The sequence below is a fragment of the Peromyscus californicus genome, unplaced genomic scaffold, assembly GCF_007827085.1.
Source record: "Peromyscus californicus insignis strain IS unplaced genomic scaffold, ASM782708v3 Scaffold_21__1_contigs__length_65335640, whole genome shotgun sequence".
Lineage (NCBI taxonomy): Eukaryota > Metazoa > Chordata > Mammalia > Rodentia > Cricetidae > Peromyscus > Peromyscus californicus.
This window is the reverse complement of record NW_026294514.1, coordinates 14,237,179-14,258,768: the sequence shown is the minus strand read 5'-3', so window position 1 is coordinate 14,258,768 and position 21,590 is coordinate 14,237,179. Positions and strand designations below refer to the sequence as shown.

The following is a 21,590-nucleotide window of genomic DNA, read 5'->3' as shown; positions in this document are numbered from 1 at the left end:
CACATGTATATAGAGTCCAGAGGTTGACATCTGGTGGATTAGACACCATTCTCTAAAAGAACAGAATGAATGCATATATATATATATATATATATATATATATATATATATATATATATATATATATATATATATTAAGGGGGGGCGGTATTAGAGTGGCCTACAGACTGTGAACCAGCCAGCTATGGCTGCCTCCTGGTGGGAAGGCCAAAGGATCCAGTAGTTGTGCCCAGTTCCTTGGGTTTTATCTGGTACCAGAAGTAGTCAAATTGACAACCAAGATTAGCCATCATATCTGGTCTCGTCTCTATCTTTTTATTGCATATTCATACTATATGTGGAAGAGAGAGTCATGCATGCCATGGAGTTGGTGGAGGTCAGAGGAGAACTCATGGGAGTTGTTGGTTCTCTCTTTCTACCACGTGGGTCTCAGGGATTGAACTTTGATTGGAAGGTGAGGCAGCAAGGGCCTTCTTAACCTTGTAAGTTACTCTCTGGCACTCCACTGTATTTTTTGAAACAGAGTCTCCTGTTGAACCTGAAGCTGCCAGTTGTCTAGATTGGCTGATCAGTAAGCCCCTGGGATCTTCATCTCTCTGCCACCCCATTGCCAAGATGACAGGCCCACACCACTCAGGCATACATGCCCGTCCCTTACAGGGGTCCTGGGATCTATACTCAGGTCCTTGTGCATAAGCTACAAGCTCTTAACTGAGCCATTTCCCCAGTTCTTAAGTCTTCATTTTTACAGGAAGCAGTTTTGTCATAAGGACGATGACTAGTACTCAGTTCTGTGCTGGTGTGGTGTTCTCAATAATAAATGTTCCCTATAGGGTTAGGGTTCAAGTACTTGGTCCATAGTCAGTCGCTCTGTTGGCTAGGTTATTGGGTGGGTGGGTGGGGCAGCCTTGCTGGAGGAAATAGGGCACTGGGGCACAGCTTGAGAGTTTAAAGCCTGACACTTATGGTAGTTTGAATGTAATTGGCCCCCATAATCTCATAAGACCATAGGGAGTGGCACTACTAGGGGTGTGGCTTTGTTGGAGTGGATATGGCCTTGTTGGAGGAAGTATGAGGACGGGCTTTGAGGTTTCCTATGCTCAGGATACCGCCCAGTGTGTGAGTTGACTTCCTGTTGCCTGCAAGATGTAGGACTCAGCTACTTCTCCAGCACCATGTCTACCTGCATGTTACCATGCTTCCTGCCATGATGATAATGGACTGAACCTCTGAAACTATAAGTCACCCCAATTAAATGTTTTCCTTATAAGAGTTGCCGTGGTCATGGTGTCTCTTCACAGCAGTAGACACCCTAAGACACACCTCTTCTGGTTTACTCTCTTTGCTTGTGTTTGTGGTAAAAGACGTGATCTCTTAATTTCTTACCAGCCCACTTCTCTGCCATAATGGACCAACTCTTATTCTTCTGGAACCCTAAACCCAAAAAAACTTTTTTCTATAAGTTGCTTCTGTTGTGACATTTTTCACAGCAACAGAAAATTAAAGCAGTTGGGAAGAAAGAAGAAACAAAACAGAAGAAATAGAAATAATAGTGTATAAAGGAAATTATCCAAGGGCCAGCTGGTATGTTGGGTAGGGTGTCTGTGACCAGGTGGTTGTGTATTTGAGTAGGAGCCCAAAAGAAAAGCAGGTATGAATGAGCCAAGCTGCCTCTGTGAAGTAGGAACTCCACTCAGGTGGCATTTCTCACTTGGTACTATATTCTCACATGTATTTTCAGTTGCCTATCTTTTCATCATAGAAATCTGTCATTAGAGAGACACATTAAAACCATTGCATATTACATTTGTTTTTATACATATTTTAAGAAATAGTTGACTTGCTAAGATTCAGATATATGTCATTACTTAGCTCACTACAGGGTTACCTGTGCATGTATTCAGTGTTAATGGTTAATCAAACTTAAGATTTAAGGAGTTGATGATTCTTCTAAAAAATTTTGTATGTTGTCCATTTTTCTGGGAGAGGATCTGTAGGTTTTTGTAAATTCTTAGCAACCTTCCCAAGAGTTAAAAATTACCATGTTACCAATTTCTTGGGCTGAGGAGTATTTCTCCGTATTTCCTTTGTTGCCTCAGCACCATGGACAGGTAATTAAAATACATGTTCATTTATTTGAACTGGAAAGAGGTTGACTTTTCATAGGTCTTCAGTTACAGTCAAGTTATTTTATAGAAAATATTTTCCCGTCAGCACTATTGAAAGGAGTAATTAAAATTGCTTCTGAAGAATTAAGTTTGAGGCTAAAGGAGAATTTCATAGCTGTTTTTTGAATTTTTGAAATAAAGCACTGGGTTGTGGATCACGTTTATTTGATAGATAGCTTCAAAAACAGGATGAAGACCTGGAGCAATGGCTTAGTGGTTAAGAACACTGGCTGTTCTTGCAGAGGACCCAGGTGTGGTTCTCAGCACCCAAGTGGCAGCTTGTAACTGTCTGTAACTCCATTTCTAGGGGATCCAGCTACCTCTTCTAGCCTCCACGGGTACTGCATGCACACATGGTACACTTACATTCAGTCAAAATACTCACATACATAAAATAAAAATAAATCTTTCAATACATAATGGAGATTGGGAGTGTAGCTTAATTGGTAGCACGCTTCCCTAGCAACACAGAGACCAGGTCCCATTCTTAGGACCACATAATACACGTAGCATATTGGTAGCATATAACTATAACCACAGCACTCTAGAGGTCATCTTCTGCTACATACAGTTAGTTTTAGGCCAGTCTGAGCTACAGGAGAATCTTATCAAAAAAAAAAAAAAAAAAAAAAAAAAAACAGCAAAAACAAATGGGCACTATTTGTATGAATTATCAAAATCTTGAGATATACAAATAGTAAAGATAGAATTCTAATATAACTTTATGATTCTATAAATAGAATACATGAAGTTCTTTTTTTAGTTGAATTCCTTTTCTTTCTCTTTGTTGTTGTTGTGGTTGTAATTTTCTGTTTAGATACCTCTTCCTTATTGTCGAAAGGCTACAGGTGAAGAGTATCATTGTAAGAAGGTGATAAGGGCTAGAAGTATAATCTAGTTGTAGAGTTGAGTGTCTGCTATACACAAGGCCTTAGGTTCGGTCCCCAGCACCACAACAGGGAGTGAGTGAATGAAATTCAAGATTGTGCTTTGCATTTAGTCATGGATGAGACATGGATGAGGCTATGCTAGATCAAAAACACAACCCTTTGAGGAAAGAGATGGCAAAACTCCCTTCATGGTTCTTTACCATGTCCGTATTCATATACTTAGATTATTTCACAGTGAACTTATGTAGAATCATGTCGTTGACTAAACAGTATATTTGAAAAGATGTTTACCCTGAACTGTGACAACTCTGAGTCTCAGGTATCTTAAAAGTAAGTGTATATTTAGAAATGAGAGCTAGCTGGTGAAAACCAGTTATGTTTTTCCTTGGGGTTATCTTTTAGAAGAAACTTTAGCTTTGTTAGTATGTGTGCTGGATAGTTTTATGTCACCTTGACACATGCTAAAGTCTTCTGAGAGGAGGGAACCTCAATTAAGGAAATGCTTTTACAAGTTGAGGCTGCAAGCAAACCTAGAGGGCATTTTCTTACTTAGTGATCAATAGGGGAGGGCCCAGCCCATTGTGGTGCCGTCCCTGGGCTGGTGGTCCTGGGTTCTATAAGAAAGCAGGCTGAGCAAGCCATGAGGAACAAGTCAGTAAGCAACACCCCTCCATGGCCTCTGCATCAGCTCCTGCTCCAGGTTCCTGCTCTGTTGAGTTCCTTTCCTGACTTCCTTCAGTGACAAATAGTGATATGGTAATAGTTATGGTGTTTTATTGCTTCAGTAGAAACCCTAACTGAGACAATATGGCAGTTCACTCATCTTTTTGTGTAATGGAAACCCACATTAATATTACTTGTTAAACTTTCTTTTTTTTAAAGAGTTTAGATTCTGACAAGCCCAAAGAACCAGTGAAAAGATCTCCTCTTCGCCAGGAAACAAATATGGCCAACTTTTCTTACCGTTTCTCCATATACAACTTGAATGGTAAGATTTGATTAAGTAAAGTCTAAAATAATATACTGAGTTCTATAATACAAGAATAATAGAAATGCAATTCTAAATGTAAAACAATATAAAAATTATATACATAACTTGACTGAGTTTTGTTTCTCCTTTTTTTAATTGTGTGTGTGTGTGTGTGTGTGTGTGTGTGTGTGTGTGTGTGTAGATACACACATGAGTGCGGGTCCCTGCAGAAGCCAGAAGTGTAAGATCCTCTTCAAGCTGGAGTTACAGGTGGTTGTGAATCATCTAATGTAGGGGATAGGAATTAGACTCAGGTCATCTGGAAGAAAAGTCCATGTTCTTAGCCACTGGGCCATTTCTCCGTTCTCAGTTCTGTTTTTCTTGATCTGTGCATATTAATTCAAGTTAATCAGAAGAGTTCAGAAGAAACAGCAACTAGAACATAACAAATCGTTTTCTTGTCATGTATTTAATACTTGATACTGTGTATGAAGAAATGAGAAAGCCCACAACAATCTGATTGCATTGTTTTCTGACTTTATTAAAGTCCAAAGAAAATTATTCTTAGTAATTTTAAATCAGCCCATGTGACCTTTATTTAATGTACCTAGCCACTTCTTAGTGTTTGGAATAAATGTTGTAAAATTTTTAGACTTTTTTCTCTTTATGCTCTTCTCTCTTGGTAGTACTGTATCTCCCTGGACACTGACCATATTAAGTTGTTTTAGTTAAGGTTTGCGTCACTGCAGTGAAACACCGTGACCAAAGGCAAGTTGGGGAGCAAAGGGTTTGTTTGGCTTACACTTCCACACTGTCGTCCATTATTGAAGGAAGTCAGGACAGGAACTCAAACAGGGCGGGAGCCTGGAGGCAGGAGCTGATACAGACAGAGGTCACGGAGGGGTGCTGCTTACTGGCTTGTTCCACATGGCTTGCTCAGCCTGCTTTCTTACAGAACCCAGGACCACCAGCCCAGGAATGGCATCACCCACCATGGGCTGGGCTGGGCCCCCCCCCCCCCATCACTAATTAAGAAAATGTCCAAAGCCAGCTCTTACAGAGGCATTTTCTCAGTTCGAGGTTCCCTCCCGTCAGACAACTCACTTGTGTCAAGTTGACATCAAGTGGCCAGCATAACAGTCCAGAGTTAATGGGAGATTTGGTTAAAACCATGGAATAGTACAAGGTGCTTCCAGTATTTTATCTTTGAGCTTAAAATCTAATTTTCGTTACCAGAGATCTTAAGAGATGGACTATTTGCTCCTAAAAGTTCTCTTAGAATATAAAACAAAACCTACTAAGTATTTTATTTGATTGGCTTTAGGCCCAATACAATGTATTCTTTTGCTTTTTTCCTACTGCCTGTGGCTAATGTATAGTAGAATGTGTAGATTTTGATTGTGTTCTGGAAACTTATGTCTTCTTTGCAGAAGCTCTGAATCAGGGAGAGACTGTGGATCTGGATGCCCTGATGGCCGACCTCTGCTCCATAGAGCAGGAACTCAGCAGTATTGGCTCAGGAAACAGTAAGCGCCAAGTCACAGAACCAAAAGTCACTCAGAAGCTACCTGCTGGCCGACATACATCGAAACATGGCACCCTCAGAGCATTACCATCTTCCTCTGCTAGAACAACTAAGCCTTCCCATGCTAACTACTCCCTGGATGACATCACCGCACAGTTAGAACAGGCTTCCTTGAGCATGGATGAGGCTGCTCAGCAGTCCGTAGTAGAAGAGTCTAAGCCCGTAGTGACGAATCAGCACAGAAGGACTGCGTCGGCCGGCACCGTGAGTGACGCTGACGTCCGCTCCGTTAGTAACTCCTCTCGTTCGAGCATCACTTCTGCAGCGTCTAGCATGGATTCTTTGGATATCGACAAAGTGATGCGTCCTCAGGAACTGGATTTGACAGCGCATCAGGGCCAGCCGATTACTGAGGTGAGTAGATGGAAATTTTTAACATTTAAAATTTATCAAAAGTACTTCTCAGCTGAATAAGGCCATAGGAGAAGTATACACCAGTCAGGGTAGTGTCACGAAGATGAGTTAGAAGAGGGTTGGAGTCTTCTTTCTGTCTTTTGACCTGTTAGAACCCTTCAATTAATATTTCACATGATTAAAAGATTGAATTAGGATTTACAAAGCCATGAATACTTAATAAGCTGATAATTGTTTTTAACATGATTAAAGACCATAAGGCCATGTAAATCGTCATTGTAGTCTTTGAAGATTCTGCTGTTTGGAGTTTGCTCCATTCTGTTATCAGAAGGGTTGGTTAGTGTGGTAGAAAGAAAAGCTGGACGTGAAGAACTTTGTCAGTTGATACCCGTGGAACTCAGGTGAGTTACTCAGTTTCTCAGAAGAAAACTTTCATCCCTGTTGCCTAGCCTGCCTTCCTCCTAGGGTGATTCAGAGACTCAGAGTGATGTGGGTGATACAAGATGACGTTTCCCTGAGTGTTTTAGGGTAAGAGTAGGAGATGGAGTTGTGATAATAGAGTTAACAAAAGAAAGATTTCTCTGTATCTAGAAGATAGGAGTTTTGTTGTATGATAGCAACAAGAAAAAATGAGTGGATCATAACAAAGTCAGCCTTTCCAGTGAGCTTGTGTATATATACTCTTACAAAGCAAAAGAGTGTATGCATTATTGGCACTAGTGTGGAATAGTGTCAAATGCTATGGAAAGAATTACAGAGAAACTTGAAATTTACTCTCTGGCATCGTTAGACTCTCTCCTACCCACCTGATTTAATTCTCCAGATTAATTTAAATTAATCAGTAACTCTTGGTATTTACCCAAATGCTTAGCTTTGTTTTAGGTACTGTGGAGCGCAAAAAGCATTAATCATCACGGTTTAGAGACAAATGAGTTATTGCAAAGAAAGGAAGCAAGTCATACGAACCTAAAGAATACACCCTCATTTATCTAAAATGGATCTTGTCTGCATTCTGTAAAGAATTTGAAAACCAGTTTCTACTTTATGAAGAAACCCAATAGACTTTATGACCTAAGAATTGTAGCTAGCACCAGCTTCTCATTTCACGCCTGTCAGTTACCTGCTGAGATTGAAGTAAGCAGTGTTTTATTAGCGATGTGTTTTTTCCTTCTTTGTCTTGTATGTTATTACCTCCTTTCTGCTCTGTTATTTGAGATCAAAATTCGTGAGAACAGATCTGAATTACTAAGGATATTCTCTGTGGCTGTGGCTGTGGCTGTGGCTGTTGACTGCCTGTCTGTGGTGATACTGTGTTCCCCAAAATATTGTGCACCCTAATAAACGTACCTGGGGTCAGAGAACAGAACAGCCACTAGATACAGAGGCCAGAAAATGGTGGCATACACACCTTTGATCCTAGCATTCCTAAGGCAGAGCTCCATGAGTTCAAAGCCACACTGGAAACAGCCAGGCATGGTGACTCACACCTTTAATCCCAGGAAGTGATGGCAGGAAGCAGAAAGGTATATAAGGTGTGAGAACTAGGAACTAGAGGTTGGTTAAGCTTTTAGGCTTTTGAGCAGCAGTTCAGCTGAGATCCATTTGGATAAGGACTCAGAAGTTTCCAGTCTGAGGAAACAGGATCAGCTGAGAAACTGGTGAGGTGAGGAAGCTGTGGCTTGTTCTGCTTCTCTGTTCTTCCAGCATTCACCCCAATACCTGGCTTCAGGTTTGTTTTTATTAATAAGAACTTTTAAGATTCGTGCTCTACCTGTCCTGTCCATATGTCTTTCTGTCTGTAAAATACCACTCACCGAAGTTCAAACAATGTAAAAGAGTATAAAGTGAAAAGACCCATGTCTCAGGAAACACATCAAATGCTGTCTGGTGATACCCATGGGCAAAGATATTTGGTGGTGTAGTATTTAATATAATATTTTTAGTGAGGTTTGGTAGGGGGAATGGTCTAAAGTCTCCTCTTTTAGTTTGTCCGGAATGATTTAAAAAAAAAAAAAAAGGGCTTAATAACTTGCTTCAGTATCCTTTTTTCTTGATAATACTGTTTTCTGATTCAGATTGAACAAACTGAGATGAGCCAAAACCCATGTGTCAAATAGTCTTAAAATCAAATACAATTTTAAAACTTACAGTTAGCTTTTCATACATGGAATTCAGTAGTTCTGTCAGACTTATGAAATATTTTCTGCCATGCACATGTCACATTCTGCTCCCAGAAATAAGCACTTTCTAATCTTTGAGCTAGTTCTTATACCATTTATCTCCATGTCATTAAATCCACACTTCCATCACTGCATCTCTTTTTGTTTCCTCCCTGCTTCATATATTCTGTACTGACTTTGGAAAGTGAGACGGGCTTGTCTTTGAACAACACCTTTCTCTTCTCTGCTCCTGTTTCATCCTTTCTAGTTCTCCCTTCTTTTCCCGTCTCACGGTTAGCTACTGCTGTGTATTTCCTTTCTTTTTTGTGGTCTTAGCGATCAAACCCAGGGCCTTCTATGTGCTAGGCAAGCACTTACACACTCCACCACTGAGCTAACCCGCCAGCCCCCCAGTACACTCGGTGCTTTTATTCTAGTGACTGTCCACTTGAAGTTTGCTGCACAGCTGCATATTCTTTACTTTCTTTTAAGGGATAGCAGTTTGCTTTTAAAACGCGAACAAAAACACTTCATTTCCTCTATGTTTATCATTATTTCCGCTCTAATTTACCAGTTGATTGAGTCTTGGTTAGCTTGAACAGAGTTCATTTCTCTTCATTTCTTCCCTCTTCAAATTCTTTTCCTCCTAGTCTCTTATTTAGGATTATTTGTGTCTTTTCCCTCAGACCACTAACCTTCTGCAGAGAAGATTCTGCCAGTCTCTGGCATGAAGGGCATGTGCCTGGCAGCCAGCATTTCAGCAGCCTGTTAGGGACAAGCAAAGGTTTGGATGTGGGACTGTTTCTCAATGTGAACTTCATCTGATCCTTTAGATTTCTCAATACAGATATAACCGACACTTTGGGCATGTGGATTTTAGTTATGAGAGGCTACCCTGGACATTGTAGGATGTTTAGAAGCACCCCAACTTCTACTCAGTAGGTGCCATTAGGTAGACATGTCTACATATCCATGAAAGATAAAATCACTCCCATTTGAGAATTTTATCTCAAGGTAGAAAATTAAAGCAAGTCAGAACCCTCTTTTCAGGAAAAATGACCTTGTTTTTTTCTTGGAAACACACGGAATTAAGATTAATTATAGATGGCTAGTACAGGAGGATAACTGGGAGTTCTTCAGCCTGGCTGTAGAGTGAGATACTGTTTCAAACAAAGCAGAAAGAAAGGTTGGTTATAGACGGTCTCCAGGTAGGGCCAGAGATCTGGCCCGGTGGTAGATACACTGCTTAGCTGGCACACACAAGCTCCGCGTTCAGTCTGCAGCACCAGAGGGAAAATGGTTCTTCAGAGAAGTCGCCAGGTGTTGTTATTGTGTACTTTAAAATGCCCCAGAGTCGTACGTGCATACAGAACAGGAAGAGTGCCTTGAAGAACATGGCAAGGCCTAGACCCTCACTTCCTCGTGTGGTACGACTTCTGTAAGTGAGTAAGAGCATGTCTCTGAGGGGCCTTAGTACTTACATTCATTCCTACCTGATATGACCGGTTCCTGTGGAGTGTGACGTTTTCACAAGTCCTGCTCATTTCTGTTCTTGCCAATGTGGTCTCTTTCCCATACAACCAGCTGCCAGTTAATAGGCCCAGAAAGGTCCTTGTGAGCAGCACGGACTCCCTCTGAAGATGACATGCCAGAGGTGGCAGAGCTAGTGAACTCATCTCCAGCAGGGGTCCAGTCTGTTGGGTCCTGTGAGTGAATATCAATCTGAGCATGCGTCCATTGCCGATGGGCAGGTGAAGAAGGAACTCTAGGGATTTCCTGCTTTCCCAAACACAGTGTCTGTCTGTGTCCCCACTGTCACGACTGCTGCCTCTCTGACAAAGCTGGGTGCTGGTCTGCTTTGCTCTGGTGCTAGCTCTGCGTTCAACTTGTGTTGGGCCTTTCACGTAGGTTACTCTCAGCTGTGTACTTTGTACCTTCCAGAAATGGTCCTTGTCTGCTTGTAAGTTTGTCATTTTTAAAGCTCTTTGTTTAGCAGGATTTGGAAAGAGAGGGAGTTCCTCATTAGCCCTCTGCCTCCCTGCAGCCTCATGACTTCTGGAGTGCCCCACAGTGGAGTCTTCAGACTAACTGTTTTCATCACATCCTTCTACACTGACAACTCCAATTTTAAACTTCTTTAAAAAATTTGTATACAAAACGATCATGTTTTCCCCTCCCCCAATTCCTCCCAGATCCTCCTTACCTCCTTATCCACCCAACTTAGTGTTCTCTCTCTCTCTCTCTCTCTCTCTCAAATAAAAACAAAACAATGAAAACCAAGAAATAGACACACCGAAAAAAACTCTCAAAAACAAATCAAAATAGACAAAAGACGAATAAAGCAAAAATGCCCAAAGAAAGCAAAATGAGTTAGAAAGTCTACAGAAATACACTGAGTTCATTTTACAGTGCCTGCCCTGAGGTGTGATTAACATACCCTGTGAGATGCTAATGGAGAAGAAAACTGGTTTTTCCTTAGCCAGAGAGTATTCATTGCAGACAGCTTCTTTAGGGGTGGGCCCGTGTCCACCTCCCCCTCTTAGTGCTGGGACCCCACCTGGATTAAGCCTGTGCACACCTTGTTTGTGCTGCCGCTGTCTTTGTGAGTCCAGATGTTCATCCTGCTGTGTCTGGAATGTTACTTTTTACTCATTGGATGTGTGTTTTTCCCTAAACTGCTTGAGTTGGCTGCATTTGTCATGACCTTTTCTGTTTGTCACGGCTACTACTGTCTCTATTACCTGAGAACTATATTGACCATACAGAACTGATAGACCTTATTGATCTGGTAACTGAAACGGTGCTAAGAATGGATATTTCTATGGATAATACATAGAAAAGTGAAAAGTTTTTATCTGACCAAGCATATGACATGAAGGCAAAGCAGAATTAGGTATCCATTCCATAAGTAGTTGCTTAAATGTTCCATAGATACTCGGTGCCTAGGCACTGCCCTGGAATATAGAGGATAAATTGTCCTTATCGGGGACTGGAGAGAGAGCTCAGTGAGGTAAGTACTTCTTGGGCAAGCATGAGAACCTGAGTTCAGATCCCGAGCATCCGTATAAAAACGGCATGATGATACAGGTCTGTAACTCCCGTGCTGAGGGCAGTGATTAGGTGGATCCCGGGAGGTTGGTAGCCAGCCAGTATTGCCAAATCAGTGAGCTCCAAGTTTAGTAAGAGACCCTGCTTTAGCAAGTAAGGTGGAGCATTATTGAGGGAGACATCAGACGTCAACCTGTGACCTACATAGGCACACACGAACCCAGCATCACACATGCAAGGTCATCAATAACATTGAAGATTAATTTCAGAATGCTTTGCAACTCGAAGGATGAAGTCTTTGAGGGGAAAGACTGCAGAGAAGTAAGGAGTTAATGAATGGCTAGGAAGTGGTAGAACTGCCGAGTACGGGTTCAGGAAATTTGGCAGTATGGAGAAACGAGGTAAGAGGAAGGTTAGCCAGGAGACTGAACATTTGTGGTCCCTTCCTTACCCCGGTGGGTTAATGTGGTTGAATCCTGAAGGAGGGGTGAGTCAGACTGAAACACGCATAGCTTGGGGGAAAAGGCTATTTCATATATTTATTCATATAAAACTTGAAAGGATGGGTGGGGAAATGGGAATTTCGTAGAGAATACGCTGCTGGCTGAGATGTGATTTTCTTTGTAAGGAAAGAGGTAAAGGGGAAAGCCAGAGCTTGAGGAATGGGGAGACTCAGCACAGGCTCTGAGGGGATGACTAACACAGTCACGGGAGGAGATAAGGTCCTGCCAGTGGTCCAGGGCAAGCAGAGGGTCCTTAGCATAACCTGCTCCCGGCCACAGCCCTGCTGCTTAGTTAGTGTTGCCGCAGAGCTGCATTGTCCAGAAGTGAAGTAAGGCGATCCTGACGTTGTTGAGGAGTAGGATCATCTGGTTCTTAATTTTCTAATTTTCGTGTAAAAGAATGGACGGTAAGATAATTGCATGCAGTTTTTTATTGCTCCTTTTGCTTCGTTCCTGTTGATTTCATTTCAGCGACCCATTTCTCTTCCTGCATGATGAAAATCTGCTCTTTTCACCTCCATTACCTGTCATTTTTTTCCTTCCTCCATTTCCACAGCATGCTATTTCTCTGAGATGCCCCGGTAAGCAGGCCAAGCACCACTCTGACGTCACAGAAGAGCAGGCTGAGCTGACACCTGTAAGTTCTGTAAACACATCATGGGGCTGTTTGCACATTAGTGAAGAAAAATAGATTCATTACAACTCCAAATGATGATGTCTGATCATATCATAATGTCAGTTTTTCTCTTATTCAATAAACTTAATTATTTAAAAAGACTTCCAAACTAAAAAAAAAAATAAATCCCACACCAAAATTAACCAGATCCAAAGTCAGTGAACTTCCATACAGTTAGAGTAGGCATTTGGAATGGGAAAACCAGGGAGCGTCACATTAAATTTTACAATTTCATTATTGAATATATTTTATGCACTTACCCTTCGCCAAAAAATAAAACAAAATCCATGGCAGGCAGAAATAGAAAAACAATTAGCTTTATATCCTCTTTAATAATTCATGTCCATTACCTGCATTCAGTCCTTCCCTATCCCCTAAAATTTAGCTTTTTGTGTTCTTTATTCATGTTATACTATACACACATGTGCATTTGTTTACCTATATACACATCATTGGCTGGATTCTGCATATGAGAGTGAACATGCAATTTTTTTTCTTTCTGAAATTATATATATTATATATACATTCTAAGCCTTTTTTCTTGAAAAATTTTTTGTAATAGCAAATACATATATCACTACCCTTTAGTAGGAATATCAGATATTAAAACAGTCTGTAGGAATAATCAGGGGAAATTATTACTTAAGAACACACAGGAAGATTTTTAAGCTCTTATTACAGACTTTGCATGTCCTTTAATTGTAAAGATACATGTCTGAAAGATCCCGATGGTCAGGGAGATACATCAAACTTCCCTTGCCATAAAGACTTCTCCCCACCTCCTGAAGGGGAATATGGAACGCTGCATGGATTTGTGTGTCTTCCTTGCACAGAGGCCATAATGACCCCCTCTGTCTTCTTCCAGTGTTAGTGTATGTGCTGCGAAAGCGAGCACTCTTGCAAACTTTTTAACTTCGTTTTTCTTCAGAGCTGAATAGTATTCCATTTTATAGATGTACCAGATTTTTATCATTCGTTCATCTGCTGATAGACAACTAGACTGTTTACAATGCTTTGATATAATGAATAAAGCAATAATAAACATGGAGATACAAATGTCTCTGAGGCAGGGTTTGGGGTTCTCTGGGCATATGCCTAGGAGTGAAACACCTGGGTCATATGGTAGTCTGTTTTCAGACTTTTGAGACGTCTCCAAACTGATTTCTACAATGGCTATATTAATTTACACTCTCACCAACAGTAAATAAGGGTTCCTTTCAACATCCCCAACATTGGTTGTCATGCTTGTTGATGGCAGGCACTTTGATTAGGGTGAGGTGGTATCTCAAGAGTAGTTTTTGGTTTGGTTTTTTTGAGACAAAGTTTCTTCCTATAGCCTTGGCTGTCCTGGATTCACTCTGTAGACCAGGCTGGCCTCGAACTCACAGAGATCCGCCTGACTCTGACTCCCAAGTGCTGGGATTAAAGGCATGCACTGCCACCACCACCACCACCAGGCTTCAAAGTAGTTTTAATTTGCATTTCCCTGATGGCTAGGGATATTCAACACTTTCTAAAGATAATTATTGGCCGTTTGTATTTCTTTTTTTGAAAACTGTCTTTTCAGTTAATTTGCCCACTTGTTGAGTGACAGTTTTATTTTCATAGTGTTTGATTTCTGCAATTCTTTGTAAGTTCTGGATATCCGGCCCTTGTCTGAAGTGTGGCTGGTAAAGATTTCCTTCCATTGTGTTGGCTGTCTGTTAGCTGTGCCGAACTTTTTATTTTCGTGGTGCTTGAGATCAGTTCCTGTGTTGTGTTCTTTTAAAAGTTTTTGCCATCCCCAGTATCCTCAAGGATATCACCTATGTTTCTTTTAAAAGTTTCAGTGTTTCAGGCTTTGAATTAAGGTCTTTGATCCATCTTGGATGGGTTTTTGTATACAATGTGAAAGATATAAATATAATTTCATTCTTCTGCGGGTAGAAATCCAATTTTTCTAGCACTATATGTTGAATTTTTCAGATAAAAATTAAACCAAATTTAAAAGAAAATGAGCAAAACCAAATAGTCACCTTTCTAAACCAGTGCTGTTGGATGTTAACATTCACTGTAGACTACCTGATGATAGAAGGGAGTTTGTGTTGGAAGCATGTCTTCAATTCTGGCTCTAAGGGCTTTCTAAACCAGTGCTGTTGGATGTTAACATTCACTGTAGACTACCTGATAGAAGGGAGTTTGGGTTGGAAGCACGTCTTCAATTCTGGCTCTAAGGGCTTTCACGAGCTTCTTCAGGCACTGACGAGCTAGCTGTTCTTCAGGGCGGGTTCACGAAGTGCAGTGTCTCTTCCACACTGGTGCCCAACTAAATACCTGGTCTCGGGCTGATGTCCTCCTTACCAAGCAGTAGCTCCCAGTCCTTTTAATCCCACCACCCCTTTTTAAGTAACAAATAATTTGTAACCCTATCTTTACTACCCCCAACAAAACTCACAGTTAACATAATCTACCTACATTCCGACAGTATCAAAAAATATAATGTCTTAATGCCTAGGATGAAAAAAAATAACCCAAATAATTTGTAATAAAAATATTTAATACATAAATATGTCTACCACTATTGAAGGATGTAAGACAGTAGAGAAAATCCACCTCCTCTTAATCTCAATTCTCACTGAAGTGATCAGGAGTGCGTTTGCTAATAAATACCAAAGAAAGGGAGAGTGCAATACGAGCGACTCCCAGAGCTGCAGTGTGCCATGAAAATGACAGGCATGACCTAGGGGGTGCGGTGAAAGAAGAGGGGAAGTGACCTTAACTGAAGCAGGCATGCGGTGTGCTGAGACAGTCACAGTCCAAGAAGGGACAATGGGAAGGTCTTTGCTTTCTTCTTGCCTTAGCAATACTGAGTGCTTGGGCTATAAGCATTCCCCACCTTATCTGGCTCTTGAGATAAGTTTCTTGCTGTAGTTACAGTGATTAAATGAGATGGGTTAGTAAGAAATGATTTTTTGATAATTGATTTTATAAAACATACAATTCTCATTGTGGTATACTTAAACAAAATAATATGAAATATTTTTAAACAGCTGCACAAGCTCAGTGAAATCCCTGTATTTCGTATTTTTACCGATACAGCATTTGTTCTTTGTTCCGAGGAATTTCCGATCTGGGTGTGTCTGACGTTGACATTGCCAGTTGAGACATGGCAGCCCTTTCTTTAAACCAGGGTTCCATTGGTCAGGGTTTCACGTCATTATAACACAGTTTATAAAAAGAAGTTTAAAGGACTCCTGGAGGGTAGGGACAGCATGGTTAAGAGGAAATGTGAGTATAAGCAGAGCACCATGTTGATATGCACGAAAGTTAATCCAACCCATTATATTCGATAGAATTAAAATGAAAAGTACAGAATTTCCTCAACCTATTTCATAAGATGAAATGCTCCAAAATTATTGAAAATTAACATTATACAAAATTATCTTGTGTTTATATGTAAAATATGCAAAGTTTTTCATCTATATCATTTTCAATGGAAGGACATAAATGTCTTGTGGGATGGGTTGTGGACTTTTATGCAATATTGTGCCATGCTTTAGGACAGCTGGCATTTTCGATTTTCTTCTCAACAAATGCTATTAACCCTTCCTCTTGTCTTTATTGTGAACTCCCAAAACACCCTCACCATTTTCTGAGATGCCAAGTTAAGGACAGTACTGCACCCCGAGAACCAAGTATTTGCTTATTTTTTCATTTCCTCTGCTCGTCCACCCTTTTCAGCCTCCTTCTCGTCCTCCAAGACTGTGCATTTTTTCCAGAATACTCTCCCTAGCCCCTGACTTTGGCATAGGGTCCCCCGCCTCCTTCCCTTGCCACCTAGCACACTGCGTTGTAGTCAGTGGATGACGCAGGCCTGTGAGGGAGGTGCAGGCCAGGCAGAGTGGGGAGAGCAAGTACTAAGTGCCTGCCCCAGCTCCAGGCTTGAAGTTAGTCTAAAAGATGGCTGAATAGACAGAGAGAGCATACATGGAAGAGAAAAGGAAAACATTAGGCCTTGGCTAGCTAGCTATTTATTCATTCATTCACTCATTCATTCATTCACTCATTTAATTTGGTTTTTCGAGACAGGGTTTCTCTATGAAACAGCTGTGGCTGTCCTGGAACTCACTCTGTAGACCAGGCTGGCCTTAAACTCACAGAGATCTGCCTCCCGAGTGCTGGGATTAGAGGCATGCGCCACCACCACCCGGCCTTTTATTTATGTTTTTTATTTTGATGTGTTTGTGTGGGCATGTGTGTTACAGTGTGCATAGGGAGTTCAGAGGACAGTGTTGGGAAGTTGGTTCTTCCCTTCCACTTTCCATGGGTCGGTCTGGGCATCAAATTCAGGTCGTTAGGCTTCCACAGCAAGTGCTGAGCCATCTCGCCGGCCAAGTGTGATTGTTAACTAGCAACACATGCCGGGATACCTGGCCGTTAGCTGCACACACACCTCTTCTCTCACTCCTTTCCATCTTTCTCCAGTGAGAAGGCGCATTCCTTCTTCCTTCTGAAAGCAGGACTTAGGAGCAGTGTGCGACTGACGGGCACTAAAGGGAGGGAGGCAGGTAACGTAGGCATCGATTTAAAGGAGAATTTCTTTCAGCTTCTGGGTTCTAGGTGCCATGTCTCCTGTTACCCACACCTGTAGTTTACGTAGAAGGAACCTGGATCTGCCCTCCCTTATAAGGTCCCGGTGTTCTGCTTCTAGTGAACCATGTCCTGTTCTTCAGTAAAAACTTCAGCTTATTATTTTGCTTCCAGAGTATTGCCCTCATTAGCAAAGTACATTACAGTCTTTTGTAAGTCAAATTTTTATTATCTATAGTAATCACTAAAAAGCATTATGATAATATATTTTTGGATCTTTTTTTTAACCCCTGAGATCCAAACTATGGCTTTTTTTTTAATATTTTAAAAATGACTTTATGTGTTTAGGTGTTTTGTCTGCGTGTGTGTCTGTGCACCGTATGCATCAGTTCCCTAGGACTGGAGTTAGAGACAGTTGTGAGCCACCATACAGGTCCTGGAAATCAAACCCTGGTCCTCTGGAAGAGCAGTCAGTGCTCTTAACCACTGAGTTATCTCTCATACCCATGTCTTTAAAAAAACTAAATTATTAGCTGGATGATGGTGGTGCACACCTTTAATCCCAGCACTTGGGAGGCAGAGTCAGGCGGATCTCTGTGAGTTCGAGGCCAGCCTGGTCTACAGAGCAAGATCCAGGGCAGGCTCCAAAGCTACACAGAGAAACCCTGTCTCAAAAACAGAAACCACTAAATTATTAAGTGGGGGAGAGGAGACATGCTCATGACACCACACTTGTGGAGCAATCGAAGGACAACCCCTTTGGGGAACTGGTTCTCTCCCTCCAGGATGTTTTAAGACAGCATTGCTCTTACTGTCTCCGCCATACTGTATATTCCAGGCAATTATATTGTCCGGAAAAGCTTGCCATAGGAGTGCTGGGATCACAAATGGCCATCTAGCCTTTTACCTGGGTTTTGGGGTTCACTCATGTTAGTGTGTGTGTGTGTGTGTGTGTGCAAGCACTTCCATTGCTGAGCCATCTGGCCCCCTGGATCTGTCTCTTAACCAGAATACTTTCTGAAAACCAGGTGCCAAAATGTTTATATCTGATTGCTACATTAGAATTCATGTCTGGAGTTATATTTTACCAAGTCATAGCTTTTGTGGATGGCATGAGGCAAATTTCATTTTTTTTAAACTTGAAATGCAAGGCTAGCAAGATGGCTCAGTGGCTAAAGGCACCTGTCACCAAGCTCTGTGACCTGGGTGTGACCCCCAGGACGTGCATGGTGGAAGAAGAGTTATCTTCTGACCTCTACTCTGTAGAAATGTACCGCAACACACACATATGCCATAGAAGCACCAAGATATATGTACATACATGTACACAAAATAAATAAAATTATTAAAAAAAATTAAACTTGAAGTGTGGTCCCATGAATATTGATATTCCACTATTTGGGGCTCTTTCTGGAAAAGTAACCTTTGGAAGATAAATTGAGATGTTTTCAAGGAATTATTTTCTTGGGCTGGAAAGATGGCTAAGGGGTAAAAAGCACTTCTTATATAGATGTGAGGACTAGAGTTTGGATCCCTGGAACCCACATAAATGCCAAGTGGGCATGTAGCCTGCCTGCAGTCCCAGCCCCTGGAGACACAGAGGATTCCAAGAAAAAGCTAGCGAGCCGGACCAGTGAAGTCAGTGAAAGACCCTGCCTCCTTACAGCAGCTGGAAGCCAGCTGAGGAAGGCACCCAACGTCAGCTTCTGGCCTCCACAGCACACATACATGTAACTACAACATACACACATGCCTACACCTGGAGACACAGGCACACACTATACACACATTACTTTCTTCAAATCCATGCCATGTTTTACATATTTGTGTAAAAATATATTTTTCTTGTGTAGATGACAAATAATAAATGGGAATAGTGGAAGTTATAGCTGACATTTTTAAATTTTGCTTTTTAGTCTTTATACTTTTGTTTTCTCTCTGGTCTGGGCTGAGCAGTAACCTTAAACTAAATTTGAGTTTTCAGAAACTTCTGCCTACCTACAGTTTTATGGATGAGATACCTAGCCTGCCTCTTTGGGAGGACTGTAGCACATAGATAAATGAGGGCCTAGGAATAATTGTCTCAGTTCTCAATGTTTGTTCTTTTTAGTGGTGGTCATGAGGAATCCCCTTCAGCACACACTGTTAGGTTTCTTTTTGTTGTTTTGAGGGAATGGATGAGAGGGACCAGTTTTATAGGCTCATCTTTAACTAAAAGGAACTTTGGCAATACAAACAAGTACCATGTAACAGACTCAACATAGTGTAGATCTGAGCTAAGTTAAAGGTAGCATCTTTTATAGTAGTCTTCCAATCTTGAAGGAATATGCTGTATCATCTATGTGACTTGTGTCTACAGGTCTTGTATCCATTCATTGGACTTTTTTCCAAAGAGCTTTGTTTGAATAATTTGATACTGCTAGATTTATAAAATATAACATTATGGAACATTTTTTGGTACAATACCTTCCATTCACATTCATTGCTTTCAGTGGTGAAGGTAAATACTAATTCAGATTTATTAAGGGACAGGCGGGTCCAATGATACACATACTAAACAGTCTCAGTTTAAGGATAAATAAAATACAGTTACATATGCTGGTACTGCAACGTGTTATTTATCAAGAGGGGCTTGAGAGATGAATCAGTTATTCAGAGAGTATACTGCTCTTCCAAAGAACCTGAGTTCGGTTCCCAGCACCCACACCAGGTGACTCACACCTGCCTGCAACTACGGCTCCAGGGGATCCAACAAACCTGGCCCCCATGAACACCTGTACTCACATGCACTCACAGACACACACACACACACATCATTAAAATAAAAAGAATCTTTTTTTAAGGTACTAAGAAAGTGTAAATGGTGGTGAGGGACCATGTTATTTGCATCATTGCTGAGAAAATATATTATCTGAATAAGTTTAAATCAGTTCAAGGGAAAAATACTCAGTGTTCATTTTCTATGAAAGTCCTTCACTGGGTAACACTGTCTTATAATGAATGGATTAATAAAATTTTACTGAAAACAAAAAGCAGGCAAAATACATATGGGTGTTTTTCCTCTTGGTATGGCTCATTGAATTATGGGAAATGGTTGCCAGTTTTTTTTTAATGTTTCTGTTCTAAACACAGTTTACTGTTGAAATCTCTGTAAATCTTTTACAGATTTTTTAATAGGAAGAACTATAGTCATCAGCCTTTGACACAGTTTTATTTGTGCTCTGTGCACAGCACTCTTGACCACTGGCTTGTAAACCAGACTGGCTCTGTGATCTTTGGATATGTTATGTAGAGCCAGAAGCCAGCAAGTCTCCGGGAACACATCCATGGGCACAGACAGGCCTTTACCTCTTACTCCTTTCTGTGGGTGGTGGTGGTGGTTTGGTTTTTTTTAAAATAATTTTTTCTTGATGGACATAGTTCAGTCATTTTACAAAAAATAGTTATGAGATTAATTATAGAGTCATTCTTGCTCTGTCTGTTTTATTTTAAGACACACGAGCTCCACTGACTTCTCTTATTGCCTTTTGTTTTCTCTCTCTCTTCCTGCACAAGCACTCCTATCTGGACAGGGAAACCTCCCTTCTTCTGCGAAACATTGCAGGAAAACCTTCTCATTTGCTGACCAAGGTGACGCCACTGTCTTCCACGTGCATGTAACTATTCACTGCCTGTAGACGGAATCTGGTCTCTGGTTGGGATTGTATTCTCCGTATCTCTCTTTTATTATGTAGTACCACTGTCTTCCACGTGCATGTAACTATTCACTGCCTGTAGATGGAATCTGGTCTCTGTTTGGGATTGTATTCTCCGTATCTCTTTCTTATTATGTAGTACCACTGTCTTTAGTTCATGGTGCTTTTCCTCTTGCTAAAAGTAATTGTCTTCCTAAGCTAATGACTGTTAATATTCAGAGCCAAGAATATGTTCAGTAATTTCCCCTTGTTTCTAACTTCTGCAGATGCCTAGTGTTCTTCCAAGTGTGTTAAACTTTTTCTAGTGTAATTTTCTATTGCATTTCAAGGCCTAAAAACATCGCTTTAGTTTAACTTTTGCTATTAATGGTTTTATGCTATGGGTTTCTTTTGCAAGCTTTACAACCCTTGCTTACATTATTACCTCGGGTTTAATTCCAGCACATAATGCATAGACAGAGTTTTGATTTATATTAACTTAGTCTTACTGAAAGAAGATCACAGTGTGAATTTCTCAGTTTTCTATCTCAGTTTGATTCAGTTCAGCTGGATTTTGCTGGGATACTGTTTTACAACTTAAAATCTTTCATCAGTTCTCATTAGTAACTAGGTAACAGTCATTAAGGAGCTGGATGGCTGTTTTCTTAATCATTGTGTTAATAATTATCTTATTTAAATAGCACAGTGTTAAGTTCAAGAATGCCAGACGTATAATTTCTGAAGAATAAACAGTGTAGAGCCTATGTGTGTTATTATATCTGAGAGGATTTTTCCTTTCATTTATTCATATTCATAGCATAAACTTTGGAAAGAAGGTAACTGACTAAACTCAAAATCCCTCTAAGAAGCAGCTCAAAGAAAAGACCCCTTGACATAATAAGTAGTGAGACCTTTTTTCCCCCTACATTTCCTTTCTAAAACAAATCCAGAATCAGAAACATAAAGGTCAGAGCAGTAAAGAAATCGAAGCAGG

The 21,590-nt window shown here is 40.8% G+C and overlaps 1 protein-coding gene and 1 non-coding gene across 7 annotated transcripts in view; one reads left to right on the top strand and one right to left on the bottom strand.

The window, feature by feature from the left end:
* Raph1 (Ras association (RalGDS/AF-6) and pleckstrin homology domains 1) overlaps positions 1 to 21,590 on the top strand; it is an 86,169-nt gene that overhangs the window by 28,661 nt on the left and 35,918 nt on the right. For 3 of the 6 annotated variants that reach the window (XM_052749588.1, XM_052749589.1, XM_052749594.1), the window contains exons 3-6: positions 3,941 to 4,046; positions 5,459 to 5,967; positions 12,234 to 12,314; positions 20,478 to 20,552. In XM_052749588.1, the coding sequence (XP_052605548.1) occupies positions 3,941 to 4,046; positions 5,459 to 5,967; positions 12,234 to 12,314; positions 20,478 to 20,552 (771 nt within the window). The remainder of the gene's footprint in view (positions 1 to 3,940; positions 4,047 to 5,458; positions 5,968 to 12,233; positions 12,315 to 20,477; positions 20,553 to 21,590) is intronic. The other 3 variants (XM_052749591.1, XM_052749590.1, XM_052749593.1) reach the window with 3 other exon arrangements.
* Positions 13,142 to 13,248, bottom strand: LOC128118081 (U6 spliceosomal RNA). The gene has a single exon (XR_008221001.1). It is a non-coding gene; the product is annotated as a U6 spliceosomal RNA (small nuclear RNA).